The sequence below is a fragment of the Moschus berezovskii genome, chromosome 16, assembly GCF_049115385.1.
Source record: "Moschus berezovskii isolate FMDL1 chromosome 16, NW_MosBer_1.0, whole genome shotgun sequence".
In the NCBI taxonomy this organism is placed as follows: domain Eukaryota; kingdom Metazoa; phylum Chordata; class Mammalia; order Artiodactyla; family Moschidae; genus Moschus; species Moschus berezovskii.
In genome coordinates, this window is record NC_142475.1 from 69,684,968 (window position 1) to 69,712,776 (window position 27,809).

At 44.2% G+C, this 27,809-nt stretch overlaps 2 protein-coding genes across 10 annotated transcripts in view; one reads left to right on the top strand and one right to left on the bottom strand.

The window, feature by feature from the left end:
- PDE7A (phosphodiesterase 7A) overlaps nucleotides 1–20,782 on the top strand; it is a 115,093-nt gene extending 94,311 nt beyond the window's left edge. For 3 of the 9 annotated variants that reach the window (XM_055431859.2, XM_055431862.2, XM_055431861.2), the window contains exons 7-13: nucleotides 154–254; nucleotides 2,247–2,378; nucleotides 2,587–2,678; nucleotides 4,907–5,051; nucleotides 6,633–6,729; nucleotides 7,430–7,510; nucleotides 11,050–12,880. In XM_055431859.2, the coding sequence (XP_055287834.1) occupies nucleotides 154–254; nucleotides 2,247–2,378; nucleotides 2,587–2,678; nucleotides 4,907–5,051; nucleotides 6,633–6,729; nucleotides 7,430–7,510; nucleotides 11,050–11,258 (857 nt within the window). In that variant the 3' untranslated portion in view covers nucleotides 11,259–12,880. Of the gene's footprint in view, nucleotides 1–153; nucleotides 255–2,246; nucleotides 2,379–2,586; nucleotides 2,679–4,906; nucleotides 5,052–6,632; nucleotides 6,730–7,429; nucleotides 7,511–11,049; nucleotides 12,881–13,874; nucleotides 18,347–18,766; nucleotides 18,933–19,189; nucleotides 19,307–20,425 lie in introns of those variants that run through there. The other 6 variants (XR_016039270.1, XR_016039267.1, XR_016039268.1 and 3 more) reach the window with 6 other exon arrangements.
- Nucleotides 19,578–27,809, bottom strand: part of MTFR1 (mitochondrial fission regulator 1) — a 65,505-nt gene continuing 57,273 nt past the window's right edge. The window contains exons 5-8 of the mRNA XM_055431863.2: nucleotides 26,122–26,357; nucleotides 22,757–23,024; nucleotides 21,932–22,100; nucleotides 19,578–21,156 (exon numbers count right to left, since the gene is read on the bottom strand). Coding sequence (XP_055287838.2) covers nucleotides 21,088–21,156; nucleotides 21,932–22,100; nucleotides 22,757–23,024; nucleotides 26,122–26,357 — 742 coding nt within the window. The 3' untranslated portion in view covers nucleotides 19,578–21,087. The remainder of the gene's footprint in view (nucleotides 21,157–21,931; nucleotides 22,101–22,756; nucleotides 23,025–26,121; nucleotides 26,358–27,809) is intronic.

The following is a 27,809-nucleotide window of genomic DNA, read 5'->3' on the forward strand; positions in this document are numbered from 1 at the left end:
AGTTCTGAAGTGGTTATCATCTCTCTGAATTGAACAGTTAGCTGATAGCCACATGAGTAGGGTAAGTGGGAAATACATAACTGTTGCAATTTTTGCACTTGTAAATGCCTTCTGTTTGCAGTTAAATTCGGGGTCTTTTTTCCTTTGATGCAGTGATGATTCAAGAAGATTACCACAGTCAGAACCCTTACCACAATGCAGTCCACGCTGCCGATGTTACTCAGGCCATGCACTGTTACCTAAAAGAACCTAAGGTAAGATGCTGACGTTTACAGTCAGCCAAAGCCCTGAGAAAATTCTCTTGATTTAATTTCAAACACTTCCTTAAGTTAGTGATTTTGTTGTTGTTTAGTCACTCGTCATGTCCGCCTCTTTGTGACCCGGTGAACCTACCAGGCTCCTCTGTCCGTGGAATTCTCCAGGCAAGAATACTGGAGTGGGTTGCCATTTCCTCCTCCAGGGGATCTTTCCGACCCAGGGATCGAACCCACATCTCCTGCATTGGCAGGCGGATTTTTTTTTTAACCACTGAGCCGCCTGGGAAGCCCTAAATTGGTGATTTAATCAAACTCAGAAGCTTCCTTCTCAGGAATGAGATGTAGCTGGATCAAGTTTCCAAATGTGGCTGTATTTTTAATCACACTTTAAGCTAGAGAATCAAGGTGATTGTTGAGAGCAAGGCTGCAAAAGCCCAAGCGAGGGCCAAGCCATCCGGCTTCTCCATGCTAGTCATCTGGCGATTACACTGAGCTCTGTGAGGGCAGGGATGGCATTGGTGTTGTGCCCAGTGATGAACAGGGAGCTGTGGGAGTGAAGTGGGAGACTTTACAGAACTGTCCTTGCTGTGGAGGGAGAACAAAGCAGACAGGACCAGCACCCGAGCCGCTGCCCGGGCAGGAGAGAGGTGGGCGGTTGGTGAGGTCTTTAGAAATCAGAATGGAGGAGGATGTGGTGTCTGGATGCTTCTGCGGGGTGAAGTAAGAAGAGGGGTGGGTGGACACCGCCCTGAGCAGCTGAGGGGCAGGTGGGAATCGCTGTGAGGGAGAGAAGGCAGAAGCGGGGAGAGGGCCGGGGAGATGGTGAGCTCCATTGTGGATGTATGCGGTTATCTGTGTCCCTGCCGTATCCAAGTGGAGGGGTCTAGTGAAGAGGTGGATAGGAGTCTGCAGTAAAACAAAGAAGGCAGAGCTGGGGGTCATCAGCCATAGATGTAATGGAAGGCGTGTTGCTCATGGACGTTTCCTGTTCTAGAGCTGGTGAAATTACATCCGCCTACCCTTAGGCCTGCTTCTAGACTCCTCTCCCTTGGGGTCTTAGTTCCGGCTAGATGTTGGGAGGGAAGCAGGCTGACAGGGCCAGTTTGTGCCAGTTGATGCCAACTCCGAGAATACAGCCATGTGAGTGCCACTCTTCTGATTTTTCAAGAGATCGTGGAATATGTGAAAATACCCCAATTAAAAAACACCAATTTTATTGTAGCATCATTCATATACAGTGATAAAATGGATATGTTTTATGCATGTACAGCCAGCTGCCCCAATTTTTAAATTAAACTGTAACAAAATACTCTGGAGGAAAAAAAAAAAACTCGGCCAAGCCTAAAGTTTCTCTTTGACAGTCTTGTGGGAGAAATTGGTACTTCGTCACCACACAGCCAGGGAAGTGAACCGATGAACCAGGGAAGTGCTGCATTCCAGGGGACCCGAGCGGGTGCGGGGGTAAACCTAGTCCACAGGCTGTGGGGCCTCACCCTCCCACTGGCCACGCCCAGCCGGACACCAGGGCTGGGGAGTGGAGGGGAGCAAGAGGACGGCGTGGGGAGTGACCACAGGTGCAGACGCCACCTTTAGCCCGTGCGTGGCTGGCAGTGGTGATGTGAGACACTTCTTGCCGGTGTAGCCCTGATCATCCTTATTTTAAACACTTTTCACTGTGAACATACTCAGAAAGGTTGGTTTATACTTTAGCTGTCATCTTAGTTAACGCTTGTTTCAAATGAAGAGTGTAAGGGTGAGCCAGGTCCATGACCTCCCCGTGGGCAAGGGACTGCATCATACCATGCCTCCCACCAGGGGTGTGAGTGGACAGCATGTGGCAGGCACGCCTTGGCCTGGACGGACAGTCAGAGAAACATGAGGGTAAGGGACCATGGAGAGTCTCATTCGGGGCTGATTTAGAATAGCTGTTGTCATGGTACAGTTTGTTGCAGACACGTCTGTAATCAGTTATTCCTCGCCACCATCTAGCTTGCCAACTCTGTAACTCCTTGGGACGTCTTGCTGAGCTTAATTGCAGCTGCCACTCATGATCTGGATCATCCAGGTGTTAATCAACCTTTCCTCATTAAAACTAACCATTACCTGGCAACTTTATACAAGGTGAGTGCAAACTCTTCCTCAAAGTTTAATATTCTTGTATTTTAGAAAATGGGTCACGTTTTAAAGAAGTCAAAGTAAATCGGTTCTCAATGAATGTTAGAATTTTAACCAGCTTGATATTACTTAGAAATATTGCTTTATGTTCAGAGAAAGAATTACTCTTTGCTAATTCAGATCTGCCCATTTTTTATTTTTATTTTTTTGGTAGAATACCTCAGTTCTGGAAAATCACCACTGGAGATCTGCAGTGGGGTTATTGAGAGAATCTGGTTTATTCTCACATATGCCATTAGAAAGCAGGTAGGTTAAGACAAAATTAATTAGTTATTAACTGTGGATATTAAGTTGGAAAAACAGTTATTTAAAGTTTTTAAGATTATGTTGTTATATTCAAGGTATTCCACAATTTGGGGGTGAAAATGAATGTCGCTTAGCTGTGTCTCTTTGCAACCCCATGACCTGTAGCCCACCAGGCTCCTCTGTCCATGGGATTCTCCAGGCAAGAATACTGGAGTGGGTTGCCGTGCCCTCCTCCAGGGGATCTTCCTGACCCAGGGATTGAACCCAGGTCCACATTGCAGGCGGACTCTTCACTATCTGTGCCACCAGGGAAGCCCCAATTTGGGGGTAAATTATTTTATAAGTTTGCATCAAAATTTTAGTAATTTACACCTATTCTGAAATACAGTCAGTAGCATTTCTTATTCAGTGAATTTTTATGAAGGATCAATCCACAGATACTACAAAATGCACTCTAGATACACAGTGGCTCAGTCATGTTTACCACTTATAATGTAAATAGAATTACATATTTCCATTTTATACTCTTGAATAAAACTTTAATGTAAAGGTAAATTGGATAGAAAGTAAACAATCTGTATAAGAAATAGATTCATTAAAATCTGTTTTAGGAAAAATAATAAAGAGAAAGAATGGAAAACCTAATTTTTTTTTTTTTAGACATCAGTGTCATTTGATGTCAAGCAGACCATTTGAGCGGGGCTTCCCAGGTGGCTCAGTGGTAAAGAACCCACCTGCCAATGCAGGAGACACAGGTTTGATCCCTGGGTCAGGAAGGTCCCCTGTAGGAGAAAATGGCAACCCACTCTAGTATTCTTGCCTGAAGAATTCGACAGACAGAGGAGCCTCAAGGGCTATATAGTCCAGTCCGTAGGCTCTCAAAGAGTCGGACACGACTGAATGAATGAATAACTAACACACACACACCACACACCCCCCATTTGAAAAGCTAACAAAAAGCACTAACGTAAAGGAGCCCAATATGGTGGTATTGTCAACAGAAACCGTCATTGGTCCACCAGCAAAAGCTTTTAATGGTGTCTCATCCCGAGAAGGTGACCTGGGGAAACGATGTCAGTGGATATCAGCTGCCTAATTCTAGAGAAAGGGGAACATAAAAATGTGTTAGGATGTCAAGGTTTAAGTTACTGTCACTGCTCTTCCCTTTTTCTTTCCCTTTCTCAATTTAAAAGAACTTTATAAAAGAACGGTTTTTGGTAATGATCATAAGAAAAAAGGTGGACTTTAAAAAAATTTTTTAAGTCTGTATTCATGGCTACCATTTGGAGTTTGACAGTACTTCTGGAAGGAAAATTATTTCTTGTTGTCGTACAAATATATAAAAACTATTTAAACCACCATATACTAACTAGTGTTAGTATATATAAATGCTCTTTTTCTTGAATAAGATGGATTAAATTGTTCACGTTATTATTCCCTTTTTATCCTGTTTTGCATTTGATGTTAACCCTGTTGAATTCTCATATTTATTTCAAATAAAAACAAAATCAGCAATACTACACGGGTAGTTGCATCCTTTTATGTCTTCTTTCTTTAGGGCTTTATTTAATATTCAGTATTGTGAGCTACTTTTTAATCTATAATGATCAGCTCTTTACTCTTCCTATTTGACTTGGGATAGCTTTTTAGATGATATATTTGTTACCTGTATTAACATGTTACATTTTCCCTTCCAGAAAATTTGAATAGTCTTAGAGACTATTGATTCTCGAATTTGGCTCTGAAAATATAATTGAATCTAAACTTTATTACATTGCTTGGTGGAGCTTCATTAGGGTTTACTCAGACATATTTTCTCATGTCTGCAGAAGTCAGTAGTTGAATAGTCCGTTCCTCCTCCATCTGACCCTCCTCCTGCATCTCAGGCACCAACAGAGAATCCAAAGTTGTTCCCTACATCACAGCAAAAAATTTTCTCAAGCAACATGTCAACTGTACATAGACTTTTTTAAGGCATATAATTGCACCTTAAGGCCTTCCTTTCGGAGTGTTTGCCTAGTGGTATTTTCCTTAAAGCTGTCTTGGTCTTGGTTTGACCATTTTAGTAGGTTTTTAAAATGCATTCCTTAAAACCCATGTTTTGTGGTAGGTTAAAAGTTGAATGGCAGAATATCTTAGAGCTAAGCTTTCTGAGTATTAAGGGAAAAATAATTAAGAAGTAGCTATTCAACTGAAAGCCTTGTGTTTCTCTGTTTCTCTACTTTCAGACAACAGATGGAGGCTCAGATAGGCGCTCTGATACTGGCCACAGACATCAGCCGCCAGAATGAATACTTGTCCTTGTTTCGGGCCCATCTGGACAAGGGCGATCTACATCTGGAAGATGCCAGGCATAGGCATTTGGTCTTACAGGTAAAATGTGGCCTGGAAAAATTCTAGGGCAGATCGTTAGAATAAAAATGAAATGTTCTCTGAGTAGTTAAATCTTGAGAGCAAGCTGTGGTCTGCAAAGCATCGCAGAAGGCTGCGCAGGAAAGGGCCATCACTTTTGTCTTTTTCACACTTCAGATTTCTAAAAAAAAAACAAAACAGTGTTTACAAGATGCGGTACCAGTCAACAGTAGCAGCTTTTTTTTTGTTGTTACATTTTTTGAATGTGCTCCATAGCACACAGGACCTTAGTTTCCTGACCAGGAATTGAACCTGTGCCCCCTGCATTGGACGCACAGAGTCTTAACCACTGGATGGCCAGGGAAGTCCCAAACAGCATTTTATTTTAACAAGTTCTCACATATGAAAAATGAGAAATGACTGATTGGTTTGTAGCTTTTTGATTAATACAGTTCTGTATTAGCTCTCTGGAATTATCAAGCATGTTCAATTTTGTTAGCAGGCTTTCAGCACCTCTATAAAATGATTGCTATAACTAACAGTATCATAAACTCAGTGTGAAAATGAAAGTTGCTCAGTTGTACCCCAACTCTTTTCATCCCCATGGACAGAGGAGCCTGGGATTCTTCAAGCAAGAACATTGGAGTGGGTTGCCATTTCCTTCTCCAGGGGATCTTCCTGATCCAGGGATCGAATCTGCTGCAGACTCGCGTCAGCTGCATTGGAAGCAGATTCTTTACCATCTGAGCCACCAGGAAAGCCCCAAATTCAGTGTAAAGGATAATAGATGTCCCATTGCAACATTTTTTTTTTCTTTTTTAAGGTGTTCTTTCCCCCACTATTAGAGTATATCTGGTCCCATCACTTCATGGGAAATAGACGGGGAAACAGTGGAAACAGTGTCAGACTTTATTTTTTTGGGCTCCAAAATCACTGCGGATGCTGATTGCAGCCATGAAAATAAAAGATGCTTACTCCTTGATAGGAAAGTTATGACCAACCTAGATAGCATATTAAAAGGCAGAGACATTACTTTGCCAACAAAGGTCCGTCTAGTCAAGGCTATGGTTTTTCCAGTGGTCATGTATGGATGTGAGTGTTGGACTGTGAAGAAGGCTGATCGCCGAAGAATTGATGCTTTTGAACTATGGTGCTGGAGAAGACTTTTGAGAGTCCCTTGGACTGCAAGGAGATCCAACCAGTCCATTCTAAAAGAGATCAATCCTGGGTGTTCATTGGAAGGACTGATGCTAAAGCTGAAACTGCAATACTTTGGCCACCTCATGCGACGAGTTGACTCACTGGAAAAGACTCTGATGCTGGAAGGGATTGGGGGCAGGAGGAGAAGGGGACGACAGAGAATGAGATGGCTGGATGGCATCACCGACTCGATGGACATGAGTTTGCGTGAACTCTGGGAGTTGGTGATGAACAGGGAGGCCTGGCGTGCTGTGATTCATGGGGTCGCAAAGAGTCGGACACGACTGAGCAACTGAACTGAACTGAAGGTGTTCTTTTCCCCACTATTAGAGTATATTTAAACTTAGTACATTTGAAATTTTACTTTTTTTCTTAAGACAGTTTCAATATTTTGCTTGCTAGATGGCTTTGAAGTGTGCCGATATTTGTAACCCATGTCGGACCTGGGAATTAAGCAAGCAATGGAGTGAAAAAGTAACAGAGGAATTCTTCCATCAAGGCAAGTTACAGTATTGAGTATTGAGTGATCATCTGTTCATTTCATTTTTTAGCATCATATGAGTAAAATAACTTAGACAATTAAAATAACTTAGACAAAATAACTGCTAGACAACTATAGGGTCTAGCAGCAGATGCCTGATAGTTTTAGTGACAGTTCACGGTAGATGGACGTAGAACCAATAATGCACAAATTGAGGACCTGTTTTGAAAAAATCAGCAGTTATCTTTTGAAATGATCTGCTGTGTGTGCATATATGAATAGACATAGAGCAAGTCTGGAAGTTTTGCTGCACAGAAAGATTGTCCCGCCCTTGCTCCATCCTTGTCCCATGTGACCATAGGACATATTTTGTGAATTAAAGATAGAAAGATAAAGATCTTCATTCCATGCATTTTCCTTTTAGAAATCTTAAGTTTTAAATTAAAATGCTGTGACAGAATTACAGTCCTGGGATAACATCTAGTTAAGTTTTCCACCCTCTCCATTTGAAATAGGTTATCAGCTTGGCAACCTTTTCTATGTGTGAATAAATTAAAATTTAAAAAAGAACTAATTTAGAAGGCATCCTCTAATGAGGATTAAATATGTTACATTTTTCCTAAGGAATTTACAGGTAAGATGAAGACTTTAATTATAATTTTAACCAATAAGGTATATTCCACATAAAGAATTCTCTTTCTCTTTTTTAAATTTCTAGGAGATATAGAAAAAAAGTATCATTTGGGTGTGAGTCCACTCTGCGATCGTCAGACTGAATCAATTGCCAACATCCAGATTGGTAACTATACATACTCAGATATAACTGGTTTTTAAAATGCCATTGACTTTAATTTTGTCAGAAAGGGAGGTACATCTGAAATATAAATATTAAAATGCTTATTTCTAATTTTTAAATAATTTAAGAAATCTTATTCCTGGATTTTTTTTTTGACCCTTATAATTTACTCTCATTTGATTTTAATTGATAAAAAGCAGAGCAGGGCTTCCTGGATGGTCCCGTGGTTAAGAATCTGCCTTCCACTGCAGGGGACACAGATTTGATCCCTGGTTGGGAAAGATCCCATGCCATGGGGTGGCTAGGCCTGTGTGCCACAACCACTGAGCCCTAAGTGCCACAACCACTGAAGCCGGTGTGCCTGGAGCCCGTGCTCTGCAATAACGGAAGTCATTGCAGTGAGAAGCCTGTGCACCACAGCTAGAGAAAGCCCATGCGCAGCGAAGAAGACCCAGCACAGCCAGAAATTAAACAGTTAAAAAAGAAGCAGAGCAGGTTGCAGTAACTTTCTGTTCTCAAATGGAAAGAATAGGAACTTCCCTGGTGGTCCAGTGGTTAAGAATCTGCCTGCCAATGTAGGGGACACAGGTTTGATCCCTGTTCCAGGAAGATCCCACATGCTGTGGGGCAGCAGAGCCCATGCGCCTGCTCCCTGCACCTAGAGAAAAGCCCATGCACAGCAATGGAGATCCAGTGCAGCATCCCTCTCCCCACCCCCCCAACCCCAAAGAAAAAGAAACTGTCATTCTGGAACCAGTAGACCCCATTGCCAGTGTACACGCACGCCCTCAGGCTCTTTGGCGCCACCTGCTGGTTGAAGCTGACTCTGCAGCACTGAGCACAGGCCCCTGTAACCTGGCCTCAAGTCGTCTCCCAGCAACCCCCCCCCATTTACCTTCAGCAACTTGGGGCCTCACCGGGCTCTTCACAGCCACAACCATGTGAAGGCAGGAGTCCCAGGCACATGGGCTGTCCTGGGACAGTTAAGTGGACTCACAAGTGGTTGGGCAGCTCCTGACTCACAGCCACCTAAGACAAGCCCTGCTAGGCACCTCTTCTTCCAGTTTGCCCAGTTTATACAGTTAGCAGGTGTTGGTCTTTGCGACCTCAAATCCTAAGGGAAAGTGGGGCTTGGAAAGATTCTCCTTCTAGGGTAAGTCCGGGAACTGTTAGAATAAACTCTGTGCTAAGCAGCAGTTACTGGAGCCAGCGTGTGGTCAGTAAGCAGAAGTCATGTTGAGCTGATAGGTTTTCTTCTGTGATGGGAGCCCTGGGTCTGTCGTGTACTTGCTGAGAGTGAGGCGCGTGACCCAGTGCGCAGCAGTGTCTGGGACAAGAAGAGAGAGGGGCACGTGGACAGGAACAGTTAAGTGGATTCAACAAGTGGTTGGACTGCTCCTGAGTCCAGGGTGCCTCCTGGCTGTGTCTGTAGCGCCGGCCTGGGTACTGTTACTGGGTGCTTAAGACCTCAAAGAATCCCGGGGAACAGAGCCTGGAGAGACTGCTAGTCTGTTGAATGGGAAAAACAGGATTCAGATGCTCTCAGCTGGTTGGAACGGTGGGAGAATCAGAGAACAGGGATCCAGGCCTTCCAGTGGTTAAGAATTTGCCTGCAAGTGCAACAGGAGAAGCCACTGCAATAAAGAAAAGCCTGTACAGCAATGAAGACCCAGCACAGCCGCAAATTTGGTTTTTTAAAAAAATATTTTTTAAAGGCTGAATGCTATTCCATTTTTTAAAAAGAAAATGGATCCTGTGAAACCAGGGGTAATAAGGTCCTACATTTGGGTACAAGACCCCGGCTGCTCATGACATGACTGCGGCACCTGGAAAAGATGGGGCTCGGGCGCAGGGTCACCCAGACCGGGGGTGTGAGGGTGGCTGCTGCCAGTGGCCGAAATGCTCTCTGACCACAGTGGTGATGTTTTCTCGTGTCCTGTCTCTCCTCACCAGAACATTCCTCGTGGCAGGCACAGCTCGACTATTCACTGCTGAGCCCTGGCCAGCCCAGAGCAGTGCCTGGCGTAGAGTAGGTTCTCAGTTAACACATGTGGAGGAGATGGGAGACACGGAAGAAAGCCGTGTTTCCAATATCGTCACTGCTACTGCAGGGACCAGAATCGGTACACTTAAAATTCAACCATCAGACCATATATGACTTTTCTGATTAAAAGTAGTGGGTGCTAAGTGCTTTATTTCCATGACATTAAAAATATATATATAATTTGACTGCACCGGGTCTTAATTGTGGGATCTTCAGTCTTCATTGCAACCGGTCTTAATTGTGGGATCTTTACTTGCACCGTGCAAATTGGTTGTGGCGCGTGGGATCTACTTCCCTGAGCAGGGCTCGAAGCCAGGCCTCCTGCATTGGGAGCACGGACCAGCAGGGAAGTCCCACCAGTGAGACTTTCTTGTTGTTGGCTGTGTGAGACTTTTTTGTTGTTGGTCATGTGTAGTTTGTGGTCCATAGAGTCTTTCCCTGAGAAGAAAATTTTAGAGATAAAAAAAAATTTTTAACTGTTTACAGTGATAGAATTTGAATATATATTTTCATGTCCTTGATCAAAAGTTTAGGAAGATAATGTTATATTTGCTTTTGTTAAGGTGTTTCCTAGGAGGTTTCTTTCACCCTGTGTAAGATACTGTGTAGTAGTATTAAGTCAGATGCAGTGTGAGCTCGAGTACTGTGTAACCCAGAGATGCAGACTGTCCTGAAATCAGCTTTCCTTTTCTGACTCTGAATTAAGGGAGATTGGTTGTATGAGCTGTCCATAAAATAGGCCCTAGTACACTTCCAGTATTCACTTTAGTAATGGTTTAAATTAATCTTTGTTTTTCTTAGACTTGTACTTGGTGTCATGTTGTTGTTTAGTTGCTAAGTAGTGTCTGACTCTTTGTGACCCTATGGACTGTAACATGCCAGGCTCCTTTGTCCATGGGATTTCCCAGGCAAGGATACTGGAGCGGGTTGCCATTTCTTCCTTCAGGGGATCTTCCCAACCCAGGTCTCCTGCATTGGCAGGCAGATTGTTTATCACCAAGCCACCAGGGAAGCCATGGTGTTGTGAGTTTTGGCTTTATAAATTCTGAGGTATCAATACATAAAAGCCCCCCTGTGCTCCTAACGAGGGGTGATGATCACCCCCTACTGATGGCAGAGCTGCTGCACCTCGGTTCCAATCTCATCACCCGCAGCCCAGGAGACCCCCTTAGCTCTAGTGGTCTTGCGGGAACCAGCCCTCGGACCCCCTGAGCCCTGCTCCAGAGCCAACACGGTTTTGCTGAAACATTAATAGAAGGATGTGGTTCGAGCTGCTGAGAGGAATCATCAGAAGAGATGTGCTGCGTTTGTCAGCTCACCTTCACTTCAAGTTTCATTACGTTGCTTACATAGATTCTTCGAGAAGGTATGTAAATTTTCACACACGTCTAGAAAAATAAGAGCTAGATAGTACTGGAACAGGAGTTGAGAGAGTAAACTCTGTATTGACATTTGACAAGTTTCAGAACACAGAGGCCTTTTCTCCTTGTTTTCTCAGGTTTTATGACCTATCTCGTGGAGCCTCTGTTCACGGAATGGGCCCGGTTCTCCAATACCAGGCTGTCCCAGACGATGCTCGGACACGTGGGACTGAACAAAGCCAGCTGGAAGGGGCTGCAGAGGGAACAGTCCAGCAGTGAGGACACTGATGCTGCGTTCGAGGAGTTGAGCTCACAGTTATTACCTCAGGAAAACCGGTTATCCTAACCCCCAGAACCAGTGGACAGATGCCTCCTAGAGGTTGTTAGAAATGTGAAATGGGGTCTTGAGGTGAGAGAACTTACTCTTGACTGCCAAGGGAAATGAATGATGCCAGCATTATTTATTTCCAAGATTTCCTCTGTTGGATCATTTGAACCCACTTGTTAAGGACAAGACCCGAACCTACAGCAATATGCATTTGGCTTTTCGTGGGAGACCTTGAAGAGGCAGCGCCTGGCAGGAGCAAAAGGAGGGAATAAGCGAGGAAGCTTTTGCAGGAAGTATTGCGGTGGCCCTTGTGCTCTTCGAAGCATCATCATGAAGCTTGAACTGAAGCCTTCAGCAGAAATCTTCGGAATTTAACCAGCCTGATGCAAACAGTGTGTATCTGTACCTTCCACTGATTCTCTCGGAGAAAATGGAAATGTGAAGTGCCCAGTGTCTGCACCTCTGGCAGGACTCAATGTTTACAAACCAACTCTTGAAATATTGGTTCTCAATTTGCCTTGGAGCATGATTGTGAAGGAACCACTAAGAATTCTGAAGATCAAACCTAGAACTGCAGTTCTTTCTCCCCCTCCCCCAGTTTGCCTTTTTTTCCTTCGGATGCCACCAAAGCCTCCCATTTGCTCTGGTTTTATTTCATGCACTGGAAACTGAGCATTTATCATAGAGTGCCGCCGAGCTTTCACTCCAGTGCTGTTTGGCAATGCAGTTTTTTTCTAACTCTTGTTTTTCATTTGGGGCGGGCGGGGCAGAACCCGTGTCCTGGCTGTATTATGATTCCGCGGTGACGACATTGCATGTTGTTCTCACTACTGTACACTTGACCTGCACATGCAAGAAAAAAAAAAAAGGTGGAATGTTTAAAACACCATAATCAGCTCAGGGTATTGCCAATCTGAAATAAAGTGGGATGGGCCAGTTGTCCTTCAGAGCAAGGGTACTAAAGTCCCTCTCGCTGCAGGGAGTGAGAGGTATGTTGTGTGTGTGTGGATGTGTGTTTGGGGCACGCTCGTGCATGTGTGACTGTGCATGTGTTCTATTTATCCACGTGGCAAGGATTGGAGACGTCGGCTTTTATTTATTATTGTAGAATGTGACGTAGTGAGCAGCCACACGTGGGAGGGGAAGGGAGGTCAGCCGTGAGAGATGATGGCTCCAGATGCCAGATGCCTTAACTATGCACCAAGCTAAGTGACCAAACTTCTTGTTTTGATTTGAAAAAAAGTGCATTGTTTTCTCGTCCCTCCCTTTGACGAAACGTTCCCCTTCGACGGGCCTTTTGATGTGAACAGATGTTTTCTAGGACAAAAAAAAAAAAATCTAAGGACTAATTTTAAATTTAACAAACATTCCACTTTTGTAATTTGTTTTAAATTGTTTTATGTATAGTAAGCACAACTGTAATCTAGTTTTAAGAGAAACCGGTGCTTTCTTTTAGTTCAATTGTATTTCCCTTGTTACTGTAAAAGACTGTTTATTAATTATGTTTACAGTTTGTTGCAACAGCCATTTTCTTGGGAGAAAGCTTGAGTGTAAAGCCATTTGTAAAAGGCTTTGCCAGACTCATTTTAATATGTGCCTGTTGCTGTTCACTTTTGATGAATAAAACCTATCTTTTCACATTTTTATCTTTGATATTTACCTTCTAAGTCAGTCCGTGGGAAAGGATAAGGCAAAGTTACCAGGAAAACTAAGCATCAACTTCTTGATTCTAGCACTGGCTCACAGGACACTTGTTCAGGTGTCGCTGGGTGCAGACATCATCCTGTGGGCGCTCCTGTCACCTGCAGCTCACAGGTGAGACGCTGAGGCCCGGGCAGAGATGGCTGAGTCCTGACAGCCCGGGGAAGTCGGCTCTGAGCCCAGTCTCTGGTCTCCACAGCGCTTTGCTCCCACAGTGGGAACCTCAGGCCCTCGTGCAGGTGCCAGAACACCACTTGCGTTGGCCTTTTTAAAGTCAAGTAATAGGAAATGGCCACTTGATTCTGCTTGACTGGTTTCCTCGGTCTCCCCAAGTCCGTTTCATTGGAAGGGATAAGTGTAAACTCTGAACGCAAACATACTGTCGTCATTTGCATGGAAGAGTGAGGACCAGTAGAAATACAGCATGAGCCGAGGAAGTGATTGTCAATTCTGGAGTAATCACATTTTTTTAAAAAAAGATGAAATTTATTCCAGCATGTCCAGAATATTCTATCATTTAGATATGTAGCCACAAAACAAGAGAAAGAAAAAATAGGTAGCCGTTGTAAAAAAAGCGACTGTTGAGATGTTTTACATTATTTTCTCTGTTACCAAGTCTCTGAAATCTGGCGTGTCCTTGGCGCTTACGGCACATCTCAGTTTGGGCCAGCCGTGCCTCAGGTGCCCAGTCTCCACCTGTGGCTTGTGGCCACCACACTGGACCGCTGGGTGCTGAAGTCTGATGGAGGCGAATCTGACACACCCCGTGTGATGAGGAAACTTCAGACTCACAGACCTAGTATGTCAGCACGTGGAGAGCAGAGCTGTCTCATGGCAAACTCACTATAACCAAACTCACGGAAACTGCTTTTCCCCCATTAGTAGTTTAATTTACAGTGAGCAAGGTAACTATCAATCGTTCTCTCATTTTAGGCAGATCTCCTTGGGAAGCTAAATTACAATCAGCCGGTTACTTGAGCATGGATTCCGAGCCAGGGAAGCAAGGTCCCTCACGCATCCTACAAGGAGGTGCCTGCTGATGCTCGTGCTTGGGTGGACCGTGGTTCCCCTGGACGAGGCTAGAGACTGAATGCCAGGAGCTGCGTCTCCACACCCACTTGACTGGCATGTCTAGTAGGTACATCAGACCCTCAGCTTTGCATCAGCTGAGGCTGCCTGGGCTTCACCTGCCAGGCTGTGCTTGCTGCTGCTGCTCTGACTTGTATTTGATATTCAGAGGATTGTCTTATTTCCATTCTCGAGGGGGAGACAACTGAGTGTGCTCCCGTTTCCTGCCTGCAGGTAAGTAAACCCACAGCAAAGATACGTGTTGTTACACATGTGTGGGATGAGCATTGACAGCCCTGTTTCATAGTACCTGTGTATTCTTGGAACATTGATTTTTCTAGAAAAAATTGAGGAAACAAGAATTTAGAAGACTACATTTTTAAATAAGGAAGTAGTATGAAAAAAGAATGCAAAGTTCATATGAATTTTTAAGATAAAGCGGGAGACTTCAAAGAATTGTCGAGCATTATAGCAGCTTGCTGGGGCCCTGGGGCAACCTTTAGTGCTGGGGGAAGCACCTCTGCTGTAGGCTCCAGGTCCTCAGAGAGAACATTTTGGTAAGCCTTAGCTTAACAGAACCAAACAAGCTGGTTCCTGGTCAGTATATTAATATATTTGTGCTTTAGGTACAGGTACGAGACTTCCCTGGTGGCTCAGACGGTACAGCGTCTGCCTACAGTATGGGAGACCCGGGTTCAATCCCTGGGTCGGGAAGATCTCCTGGAGAAGGAAATGGCAATCCACTCCAGTATTCTTGCCTGGAAAATCCCATGGATGGAGGAGCCTGGTAGGCTACAGTCCATGGGGTCGCAAAGAGTTGGACACGACTGAGCGACTTCACTTTACTTCACTTAGGTACAGGTTAGAGGTGCTGGTAACTCTTTGAAGATTCCTGTAATGGCCTCTCTTTCCAAAAAGCGTTCTTGCCTCTTAAGGTTTCAATTTTTTTTAATTTTCTCATCAGAGGTTCACAGTGTTTTCATGTGTACTTTTTTTTAAAGTGTAAATATTTTGTTTAAATCTTTTCCCAGTTAATGTCTTCTTCTTGGGACAGTGACCAATGGCTAATACGCATTCAGTAATGTTTTTAAATAAATGTGACGTTAATCACCATGCTATCAGCATATATTTGAAACACATAGTTGTCCAGATACGTGCAGGACTTAGCCTGAGCCGTTCCTTGTTGGCTAAGGCTTTGCCTGTGTCTTCTGGAAGGCGCCCAGTGGTCTGTGGTCTCCAGTGGGGTCGGCCTCTGCTTGGAGTGGACGGCCTGGTGCATGCAGCTGCCTCCTCCACCTTCTTGTCTCTTGTGATCAGCATCAGTTCAGTGGCTCAGTTGTGTCTGACCCTGCAACCCCATGGACTGCAGCACTGCAGGCTTCTCTGTCCTTCACCAACTCCCGGAGCTTCCTCAAACCCATGTCCATCGAGTCGGTGATGCCATCCAGCCATCTCATCCTCTGTGGTCCCCTTCTCCTCCTGCCCTCAGTCTTTCCCAGCATCAGGGTCTTTGCTGATGAGTCAGTCATGTGCTCAGCATAGGACTGACTGGCATAAACTGTGCCATCAGAGAATGTTGAACAGATGATTAATAATAACTTGGTATCGTGTTTCCTTTTTAGCTCTCAGCCTGTCGTTGCGCAGTGTTGTTGACACTAATCTGTGCTGCGGTCTGTGGTCACAGCACCAGACTTCCTGTTGTGTGCTGGGCGCTGCACTGGATGTAGTAAAGGCATTAAGTGACAGAGCTGGTCCCCGTTCTCAGAGTGTTTAGGTGACAGTGTGTGGAAAGCATCTGTTGTATGACATGGGGGGTTTCTGTCTTGTACAAAACAAATGGTTTCATTGGGTAATGATGAAAATGATACCATTTCTAGTAATTACTGAATGTTATTAACATCCATGACTGGTAAAATTAGTTTTCAAATTTAATTCTAAAATATGTCTTAGATGTTCAGTAGGATACTTTTAGTAGAATTCTAGCTTTTATCACAATATCTTTTGTTTTTTACTTTCATAGCTGCGTTAAATTGTCGTGAACCTATTTTAAAGTCAGGTAGGTTGTAGGGGAAAGAGAAACACCCATTTTTAATATTAGATTCTTTTTTAGCTCTAATTTAAAACTGAAGCGCAGCAAACTTACTAGTCTATTGCAAGTTTTACCAGTCCCATCAATAGTCTTGTGAAGAAAGTGCATCTTGTATTGAATTTATGTTTAAGCTGTGCATTATTTGAGATTTTTGAGTGTAAATTTGAAGTGTTTCTTTATTGTTGAGCCATAAAGCAGTGGTCCCCAACCTTTTTGGCACCAGGGTCCAGTTTCATGGAAGACAGTTTTTCCACGGACCGGGGTTGGTGGTGGTGGGGTGGTTTCAGGATGATTCAAGTGCGTAACATTTACTGTGCACTTTATTACTATTACATCAGCTCCACCTCGGATAATCAGGTATCAGACCCCGGAGGTTGAGGACCCCTACTATAAAGACTCAGGAGGATGCATGATATCCCAAGGTGCTTTTTATCTTTTGAAGAAAGTATCATAAAGGAATGTGATAAAATTCCTAGCTGAACATTTGCAGAACTTTTAAATTTCCATCTAAGAATCATCACAGGACAGGGGTTAACTTTTTCCACTGTAGGGAACAGTCTCAGGTCAGTTCAGTTGAGTTCAGTCGCTCAGTCGTGTCCGACTCTTTGCGACCCCATGAATCACAGCACGCCAGGCCTCCCTGTCCATCACCAACTCCCAGAGTTCACGCAAACTTATGTCCATTGAGTCGGTGATGCCACCCAGCCATCTCATTCTCTGTGGTCCTTGTCTCCTCCCGCCCCCAATCCCTCCCAGCACCAGACTCTTTTCCAGTGAGTCAACTCGTCATATGAGGTGGCCAAAGTATTGGAGTTTCAGCTTTAGCATCAGTCCTTCCAATGAACACCCAGGATCGATCTCCTTTAGAATGGACTGGTTGGATCTCCTTGCAGTCCAAGGGACTCTCAAGAGTCTTCTCCAGCACCACAGTTCAAAAGCATCAATTCTTCGGCGATCAGCTTTCTTCACAGTCCAACTCTCACATCCAAACATGACCACGGGAAAAACCATAGCCTTGACTAGACGGACCTTGGCTGGCAAAGTAATATCTCTGCTTTTTAATATGCTATCTAGGTTGGTCATAACTTTCCTTCCAAGGAGTAAGCGTCTTTTAATTTCCTGGCTGCAGTCAGCATCTGCAGTGATTTTGGAGCCCAAAAAAATAAAGTCTGACACTGTTTCCCCATCTATTTTCCATGAAGTGATGGTCACTGCGGGTTAACTGGAGCTTTATATTGAGGATTCGTGTTCATGAGACAGACTAATCAGTTAAGTGTAGCTTTTTGCTGCACCTGCTTCTTGCCACTCCTGCCTCTCTTCCAGCCTCTTCTCTACCTTGGAGTGTCTGCTTGGAAAGGCAGTAAACATTTTTAAAGCATTGTCTTTATGGCTAGATAGACTAGGTTTAGTCTTCTGTCCCCTCCTCTTTTGAGTGGCTCTCTAACCTGTAGAATGTGTGTCTCTTAAAAAATGCACTGACACACAGTTCAGGCCGCGCCGTTGTCCTTGTCGTTTCCTCATTGTGTTTTGTATAAGCTGCTCATGGGTACAGCTGTTCCTGTGACCTGCTTGCTTGAGCTCTGAGTACCAAATGCACCCCTCGCTCTCCAGGTTTGCTGTTCACATTCCCGAGGGATAGCCTGGACCAACTCAGGAAGGCTGATCCTGGCCCCGACCAGCCCCTGGCCTTAGCGGGTGCTCCCCTTGCAGAGGGCCGTCTGCTCCTGGTCGAGGTTAGAGATGCGACGGTCTCGCGTGCTCTCCACCCTCCCTCACTGTGAGCACCAGGTTACACAGCAACGTGCTGCCACACCTGCTTCTTACCGTCTCTCATCTTCTGATAGCAGGCGTGGCTGGCCAATGAAGAGGGGCGGCTCCTAAGCCACGTGAATGGAAGGCTGTTCATACCTCTGGTAAAATCACTGTTGTGAAGGATGTCATTCCTCCCCCAGATTAAGGCTTTTGCCAGCTTAGAAGAGAGCAGCTGGGAGGGATGGGACTGCCCTGTAGCAGCCACAACTCTTTGGGATGGAATGGGAGGCACTATATGGATCATCTTAATTACCTTCTTGATCATGTCTGAATTCCACCTGTGTTACTCTCAGTTTTGCGGAAGGAGCTCTCTGATCTTTCGAAGAGGCTGGAGAACCTCCCGCCAGAGGAACAGTAAGGTGTCCAGTCCTTACAAAGCAGACTAAGGACAGCAGTCTTGGAGGGAAATACCTAAGATTTCTGGACCCTTCCTCAGGTATGCTGTGTTTATTTCTTATCCTCAAGTGATTGTTCGGGTATCAACGAAGAACTAGCCTGCTTACAAGATGTAGAAGAAAAAACTAAAACGAATGTTAAGAAACAGGCTCAATGGAGTAGCACAGAATACGGACATCAGCATGAGGAGAGGAGAGAGGACTCAGGAGAGGCTGAAGGTCATGGGGAAGACTGTTGGTAACAGGCAGTAACAATGATGCTGGCTAAAACCAAGTGAACCGCCTCCTGCCTGGCGACCCCGGAGCTGTTGCGCTGCTGGGTTCACGCCTGAAAGTTTATACTTTTATCTGCCAGATCTAATCCAGAGAGAACTCTTTTCAGAGAAGTTACCAGAGGATGGTTTTTCCAGCTATGTGTTTCCAGTAGTTGTTACCTCGTGTTTTCTTCCTTCCCCACCAAGATGCAGACTCACAGGAATCCATACAGCAAGAGGATGGGAGGCTTCTGCAGAAGGGCCTGCGACTGGGCAGACAACCAGGACTGAAGACCTACCCCCCACCCTGGCCGGCACACAGGGACTTGTCTCCTAGGAGAAAACTGTCTGCTGGAACCTTGTGTAAAATAATGTAAGAACTTACTTAGTACTCCGCAATTCACAGAAAGTGTTCAGAATGCTGCTTTTAACCCTCATAATTTCCTGAACTGAGCATTATTCCCATTTTAAGAACAGAGATGTGCCTGGGCCAGGATCACATATACATATCGTGTTTTGACTCACATTATGTATACAGCTGACCCTAGAACACGGGTTTGGACTGTGTGGGTCCACATATACATGGACTTCTTTCAGTATAAATACAGTACCTGTATTTATATTTTACAGATTTTAAGTACGGAGAGAAGCTTGCGTTTGACCAGAGGTCACAAACTTTGGAATCAGAAACTAAAGGTTTGAGCCTTGATTCTTTCCCAGCTGTTCCAGGTTCCTACTCACACTTGGGTGAGTTGTTTTTCAGTTCTTTTGCTATTGAGGCAGAGATACCAGTATGGTCTAGGGGAGGTGGAAAGAGAGTCTCAGAGGTGGGTTCTAGGCTCAAGAATCCTGAAGAAACTCACACGCCTTTCTCTTTTAATGCTGAAGATGAATGGAAAAGGTGACACGTTTTAAGCACTTGGAAAATGCAGAAAGCAAATTATTCTAAAGTTGCATGTACAACACAGAAGAAGGTTGCCCACTGTGGAAAGAAAAAGCATTTATATAGGCATGATGGTCCAAGGAAAAGAAAAGTTGCTTTATTTCAAAACAGTAACTTTCTTATTTTGGAGCACTGGCTAAAAATTCAATTATTGATACAAATATAAATATTTCTTAGGAGGTCAAAATAAGTATATCAGGTGAAATTTCCTGAATTTATTTTAAAGGCAGAATTTTTAAACCATAGAAAACAAATGTATGTCAACAACATGTGTAAAACTAAGCCACAGTTCAAATTTAAGCTAAACAGCCAAACCATGAAAATTACCTCAACTAGTATTAGCTGCTATCTTTTAGAACATTGCACATAGTTTCAATAACTTAAAAGTGACTGTATCTTCTTCATATCTCCTAATCGCCCTGGGAAGTGGAACTTTTTTCCCCACTAGATTAAATAAGTCACAACTATTTAGTCATGGTAGGAGATTCTGGATAACTGGAGCTGAGTTTAACAGAAGTACAGAAAATCATGAAGCTGCATGAAGCATTTAGAAATGACGACTTCCTCAGAAGTCCTTGATGAGAAAGGCGGGGTTCTCCACCTCCTGACAGCACCTCCAGGTTATGCTGCTACATGGTGGAACTCAGCAGAACAGCAGTCTGACCAATGATGAGTAACTCACAGGAAGTTCTGTCGCCTATTCAGTGTTTCATTATAAAGCTACTATTTTGACCAGTATTAAAAGAAAAATTTTTAACTCCATTATGCTGACATTTCCAGAAGTGTTAACTTAGCAACAAGTCATCTTTATGATATGCCATTTTATTAAAATGAAAGAAAAAGATGGTACATTCTAGTTTTGACTTTAAAAGAGATTTAATAGTTTGATTGCTCACTATTGAAAACTACATTTTCTTCCTCAGAATTGGACGGCACTGAGGTGGAAACAGTTTTCATGATCGTTGACTTCCCTCTAAAGGGAAGTATTACGGAATTTCAGCAGCGAACATTATCTGGTTCCTACTCAAACCCCATCTCCAAGAAAACGTGAGAGAGAATCTAAAAGTTGTGTTCAAGGCAAGAAGAAATTCCAAACTCGAACATTTCACTCCAACAGTTTGGATATACCAGCTGCTCCATCACTGGGTAGGAATGATTACCAGCAGCCTTGTCACTGCCATTGCTAAATCTTATGTCCTGTTGTATATCCAAATAAATGCACATAAAATATGTGTACAGATAAATTAGTGTTAATTAAAAACTCACATCTACAAAATGTCCTTCCTTTGTTCTGAAATCTATGTAATTGTTTTCCAGACTGGAAACCTAAACATCTTGGCTACACATTAAAAACATGCTGGAATGTACATATGCTATGGAAAACTTCAGAACTGACCTTCTCTTAAAAGCAAACAAACTTAGAGCGCTTTTGTTATATAGCATCATCCTCTAATGAGACCTAAAAGGAGACCACTAGTACTAAATGCAGATATTTACCAAACAAACAGTGTTGATATCTACTAGCCGAACAGCCCTAATAAGCCAACAGCTGAACTTCAGATAGTCTTTCCCAGCTCTTTGTCTATTAAGAAGTTGAAGCATTTTCAATTAAAGTCTTCATTTTTCCAGTAGACTTCAACATGTGTGGCCCAAACTAGAAAAGAAACAAAAAAGATATGGGTTCACGTAACAGCAGTGACAGCCCCCTCCCAACCATGGACCACAAGGTATGTTCATGAAAAACCAAGCAGCTCGATAGTATTAACACTGTTTTAACAACCTGCCGATTCATGTCAAAAGTGAGAAAGATAGCAAAATTACTCCCTATCAAACTGTAGTCATCATTGCAGACCCTAGCTTAGTCCAATTTTACTTCTTTTAATAAAAGAAGGAAGATACAGAGTTTGCTCTTCAATTTCTAGAGTTTCAAAGATGCTAGAATTTCTAAGATATCTACCTCTCTTCAACAGATAAACACAGCTCCCCAGTGACAGGAACTTGAGGAAGGGAAGGTCTAAACTAATGCTTCAGAGCTTCCATGAAGTCTGCCCAGTCTCACCGCCGCAGGGCCCACAGCCGGCAAGGCCCTGGTCAGATCCCTTTCCCCTTCATAAGAATTTCATAGGTGCCCTAAGAGAATGACCTTTCCTTTCTACATCACAACATTTACACTGTCCTTAGGTGTAAATTTTATTGTAACGAATTTCACTTCATTGTGCTTAAATATAAACAAACAGCATGGAAAATTTAACATGGGAGATACCCAGGGTTAGCTCTTAACTTACAGAAGAGCATCAAGAGGGCTGACGGGAAGGACTGAACCCCACAGCGCATCCTTTTGCGTCTTGCAGACAGGCCAGCTGAGTGTCTCGTGCAGCAGTGGACTGGACCACAGGCTGCACTAGGAGAGAGGTCTGCCTGGTACTCACCAACACTTTCTCGGAGGTGGCCTCTGATTCAGACTTTGGGATGCCTTTCTCAGCTTCATCTTGACTATCGCTTCGATACCGATAAGCAAACTTCTTTTTCAGTGCCTCTGCTATGAGGGCAGTAGGGTCAGCAGCATCTGCTGGCTTGGGCTTTGTGTCTTGTTCTGACCTTTGAGAAGTGAAGAGAAATCAAGGGGGCATTGCAGTGCTGACAGCACGGCGCTAGCAGCAGAGACACCTGATAAGACACTGATGCAGTGAGGTAGAAGCCCTAGATTTACGGCTTGACAAAATAGCACAAAGGTGCCCAGGCAGTAGTCCCTCAGTTCCTCTAAGGAGCAGAGACTGCAGGCTCCTTCAGGGCAGTCAGGGTTCCCTCCTCCACAAGCCTGGCCCCTACCCTAGCAGGCACACAGCACAGCCTGAGGGAAGAATGACTGCACAGGCAATGGGGGAGAAATGGGAGTAGCCTGCGAGTGTGTGTCCTGCTCTCAGGTAACTGCATACAAGAGCTCCTGTGGGCTCACCCTTTTTAAATTAAAAAGAGCTATTCCAGTAGTCATGTTATAAAACAAAGTTCTCAAGAAGCTTAGTATATGTTATAAAACAAAGTTCTCAAGAAGCTTAGTATATGTCTGTGCTCAGTCGTGTCTGACTCTTTGTGACCCTATGGTCTGTAGCCTGCCAGGCTCCTCTGTCCATGGGATTCTCCAGGCCAGAATACTGGAGTGGGTTGCCACTTCCCCCTCCAAAGCAGCTTAGTAGTTGCTTATAAAAGGCATAGGAAACCAAGGGAAGTGGGAGAGAAGGCAGACGTCTCCTCACCTTTTTACTGATCGCAGTTTCACGCTGTTCATGTCTTTTAGGATCTCCAGCATGTTGGGCAGGTCTGTTTTCTTTGGACTGTTCTTGACCAGGGTCTTTCCAGCAGAGGCGTTTTTCTCTCTTCGCTCTTTTATCAGATCAATAGCAGAAGTGCTCTGCTGGAGCCCTGGCGGTGGGAGGGGAGGCGGCGGAGGAGGGGGCGGCAACGGGGGCACTGGCGGGACCGAGGGTGGTGCTGTGGCAGCAGGCCTGGTGGATTCTAAGTCACCTACAGAAAAAAGGGAAAATCAATTTAATCCTGGTGGTAAGAGCCATGAAATTAAAAGACACTTACTCCTTGGAAGGAAAGTTATGACCAACCTGCTGCTGCTGCTGCTAAGTCACTTCAGTCGTGTCCAACTCTGTGTGACCCCATAGGCGGAAGCCCACCAGGCTCCCCCGTCCCTGGGATTCTCCAGGCAAGAACACTGGAGTGGGTTGCCATTTCCTTCTCCAATGTGTGAAAGTGAAAGTGAAGTTGCTCAGTCGTGTCTGACTCGTAGCGACCCCATGGACTGCAGCCTACCAGGCTCCTCTGTCCATGGGATTTTCTAGGCAAGAGTACTGGAGTGGCTTGCCATTGCCTTCTCCAATGACCAACCTAGACAGTATATTAAAAACCAGAGACATTACTTTGCCAACAAAGATCCGTCTAGTCAAGTCTATGGTTTTTCCCGTGGTCATGTATGGATGTGAGAGTTGGACTGTGAAGAAGGCTGATCGCCGAAGAATTGATGCTTTTGAACTGTGGTGCTGGAGAAGACTTGAGAGTCCCTTGGGACTGCAAGGAGATCCAACCAGTCCATTCTGGGGGAAATCAATCCTGGGTGTTCATTGGAAGGACTGATGCTAAAGGTGAAACTCCAATACTTTGGCCACCTCATGCAAAGAGTTGACTCACTGGAAAAGACTCTGATGCTGGGAAGGATTGGGGGCGGGAGGAGAAGGGGATGACAGAGAATGAGATGGCTGGATGGCAAGACTGACTCGATGGACATGAGTTTGAGTGAACTCTGGGAGTTGGTGATGGACAGGGAGGCCTGGCGTGCTGTGGTTCATGGGGTCGCAAAGAGTCGGACACGATTGAGCAACTGAACTGAACTGAAGAAGCAAAAGTAGAGTTATATTAAGGACTTTATACCTGAAAGCAGCAACCTTGAAAAGAATCTCAGTCACAAGTAAAAAGTTTCAGTTACTTGCTTGGAATCTAAATGCCTGAATTTCAGTCACGGTATCATTTAATCCCAGTCTCCAGATGGAAATGTTCCATTTAACTTAACAGGGTGCTTTTGTGATATCAAATGTTCAGGTCTGACTGCTTCACAGTGTGCAGCTACTTCTAAATGAAACAGCATCTGGACTGCACACAGAACTACCTCCAGTGGGCAGTCTGACAGTTTTAGTACTGAATAACTATCGGATACCTCTGTGGTTCATTTTAAGTATATTTACATAGAAGGTAAACATGAACTAGAGAATGTAGATTGACCAGAATGAGTTTAAAAGAAAAGTTTTAGATTTATTGAAAAAATTGAGAAAAAAAATTATAGTTAACTCCCCAAAAGAATGGCTCAGAGGTTAATGCGTCTGCCTCCAATACGGGAGACCCGGGTTCGATCCCTGGGTCGGGAAGATCCCCTGGAGAAGGAAATGGTAACCCACTCCAGTATTCTTGCCTGGAGAATCCCATGGATGGAGAAGCCTGGTAGGCTACAGTCCACGGGGTCGCAAAGAGTCGGACACGACTGAGTGACTGAACAGAACAGAACAGAACAGAACTAAGAGTTAAAGCGGTTCTAAAATAAGGACCTAAAAATCCATCTTTCTGTATAACTGGATATTTAGAGAGTTGTTTGGGCGTGAACTATATTGATTAGTTTATCCAAGGGAGTGGGGTTGTAAATAGAACATCTAACAGAAATTCCCAGACGACCTCACAATTTACAGCAGCTTTCCTAGTCTGCCAGAAGAGGGAGGTAAAGCCAAAGAGAAATGTATCAGTAACTTACAGGTTAAACAGAAAAGGGGCAGGACTTTGGGTTTTCAAAAGTCACCTGTAGATTTCACTGAAGTTAACACCAGGTGCCTGGAGTACATTCACCCTGCCCATCGTGGCCTGACCCAGGTCTGAGGAGGTTTCCGTGTAGGTTACATTAAACTATAGGACCACAAGCTAAGTGACTCAGAGGTGGAATAACTGTCTTTTACCCTTTCAGTTCAGTTGCTCAGTTGTGTCCGACTCTTTGCGACCCCATGAATCACAGCACACCAGGCCTCTCTGTCCATCACCAACTTTAGAGCTGGCTTATACTGAATCTCGTCAAGACTCAGGAACACTAGGAAAACAACCGCTCCTTGCCAGGAGATTAATAAGCTAGGATTTCAAGGCTATGGTTTCTTCTCCAAAGTGACAATGCCACAAAAATAAAAGCAACAGTATTAGTCCAGAGTCAGAGGCCCTGAATTCAGTTTCCACTCTGGGCAACAGAGAGAGAAATGAATAGTAACAGCTGCTTTGCACTAAAGATACTATTATAGTTTCCACATTTACTCCCACAGTAACTCCACAACCTAAGTAACTACTATCCCAGGTACAGAGTAGGAAAGCGAGGCCTTATGCTTGCCTCAGGACACAGGTAACTAAACACACTCAACCCTGTCAGGGCTGTTTTGCACTTACCTCCTCCAGTCGGGTGTGAATGGTGCCATTATCACAGACAGTGAAGTTCCCACAGCAGACACATGAGGAGTGTTCACCTTTATCAGTGGATGTATATTTTGTGTTTCCCAAATACACTCATCATCCTCTGACAGCATTAAGATTGTTCAAAACAAACGAAAACCACTTAAACTTGCCTGGGTCCTGTACTGGACCGTGCAGGGGACAGACCCCTAGTTTTCTAGAAAGCCCAACAGCTGTTACTAATTAACTTTTTAAATTTTATTGTAATACAGTTGATTTCTAATGTGTTAGTTCTAGGTGTACAGCATACTGATTCAGTTATGTATATGTATGCACACTGGGGCTTCGCAGGTGGCTCAGTAGGTAAAGAATCCGCCTGCAGTGCAGGAGACACAGGGTTGAGAAGATCCCCTGGAAGAGGACATGGTAACCCACTCCAGTATTCCTGCCTGGAGAATCCCAGGGACAGAGACGAACCTAGAGGGCTATAGTCCATGGCGTTGCAAAGAGTCGGACATGACTGAAGAGATAGAGCCCACAAATATATATGCTATATATATATAAAATATTTTTTCCCAAGTGAGTGGTATTCCCCCCGCCCCCCACCCCCATTTTCTGACTGACAGCTGGAGTACTCACAGACCTGCACTGAGGTTCTTCTGTTCCTGGAGGGTCACGATCTTGGCAATCTGAGCTCTGAGGGCAGCAAGCTCACTTTCAAGGGCACAGATCTTCTGCAACGCTTCCTCATTGGCCAGCGTTGAGGTCTGCAGCAGAGGCTCTTCTGGAGACAGCGTGGGTAAGGACAGCTGCCTGCTGTGGGGCTTCTCAAAGAAAGGAAGATCATCCTGAAGGGCTGGCCTTGACCGGACCTCTATCCTGCAAGGAGGACAGAAGCTGGCTGTCACAGGCTTTGAGAGGGGCTATGAAAAATCGTCGGTTCAAAGTTAATCAGAACATGGTAGAAGAGAACATCTGAGAGCCACTTGTCAGGCTGACCTTACATAAAACCCCCACTGTAAGTTTCAAAGCAACAAAGCACTTGTCAACCTGATGTAGATCCACACCAGGCCAGCTTGCTTGTTGCCATCACTCTTAATCTTTATCTCTACATTTTATATTCAAGCCAATACTATCAGGAGGCATCACAGGTTCCAGAGGTGTTTTTGCTAATTCATGTTTTGTTTTGGTGGCCTGAACTAAGATGATGCAACTTTTAATGCTCTTAAGAATGGTAAACTAATTATTGGTTATAAATGACAACCAAAGCAGTAAGTAGTCCATTAACCCTTCCTCAAGGTCTATGTTTCCGCATTTGCATGTCAGTGTTTTCCATATGTGATAAAATATACCAAACTATAAGACACACTGTAACAATATGAGCCAAACTACAGCATTAGACACTAAAAGGAGGGGGGAAATGATTATAATTGAACTCATGCAGTAATTATACAGATGGTCTCATTTTCACTTAAAGGTATTCTAACATGCACTGCACTGTAGCTCCATATGGAAGTCTTCTGGGGTTGAGAACAACATTCAGATTTCTTTTCAATTGTCAATTTGTATATTTATCCATTTCCTCCTATTTTCTACAATTGGGTTTTTCTGGCCTCTAAGCCCTTTTCTCTCTTTTACTGAGAAATCACTCAGGCTTTACTGAGGAATCACTGACAGATATTGTATGTATATAAATACTGTACAGCGTGATAATCTGATCATGTGTATACACTCTGAAATAACCACCACACCCAAGTTAAGTACATCCCAATATCCCTCAGTCTCATGTGGTCATGTTACTGAGTTTTGGCTAACTGGATCATGGGCCACCTAGGAAGGCTGCTTGGAGAGCAATGACTTGATTCCACAAGAAAAGAAGGCCTTTCATCTCTAGCCCCACCCCTTATTCCTTCTCTCCTGAGAGCCTTGAGTCACCAAGCCCAGAAGCTAATGCTGACAGGAAACCCAAAGCTGAGGATGGCCAAGAGCCTGGCTGGTGGTTCCTGAGCACACAGTGGAGCGAGCCACTGGCAGCTTCAGACTGTCCACTCAGGGGTGTTTCTGACTTGAGAGGAAAATAAACTTCCATCACCATTATTTTGGACTTCTCTGTTTTGTGTAGTCAAACTTAATCTTCTTGTAACGTTCACCAACATTATATCCTATTTTAAAATAGTTCCTTTAACTGAATATTGATGTTTTTGCCTGAGAAATGAAACAATTCATTCTTGTGTTTGAATGAGTAAATTCTTGGACCTTCAGCATTTGGTATTTTGCCCTAAATTCAGGTGGTTTTCTTCATACCTAATCTTGATTATACCCTGTTAAACT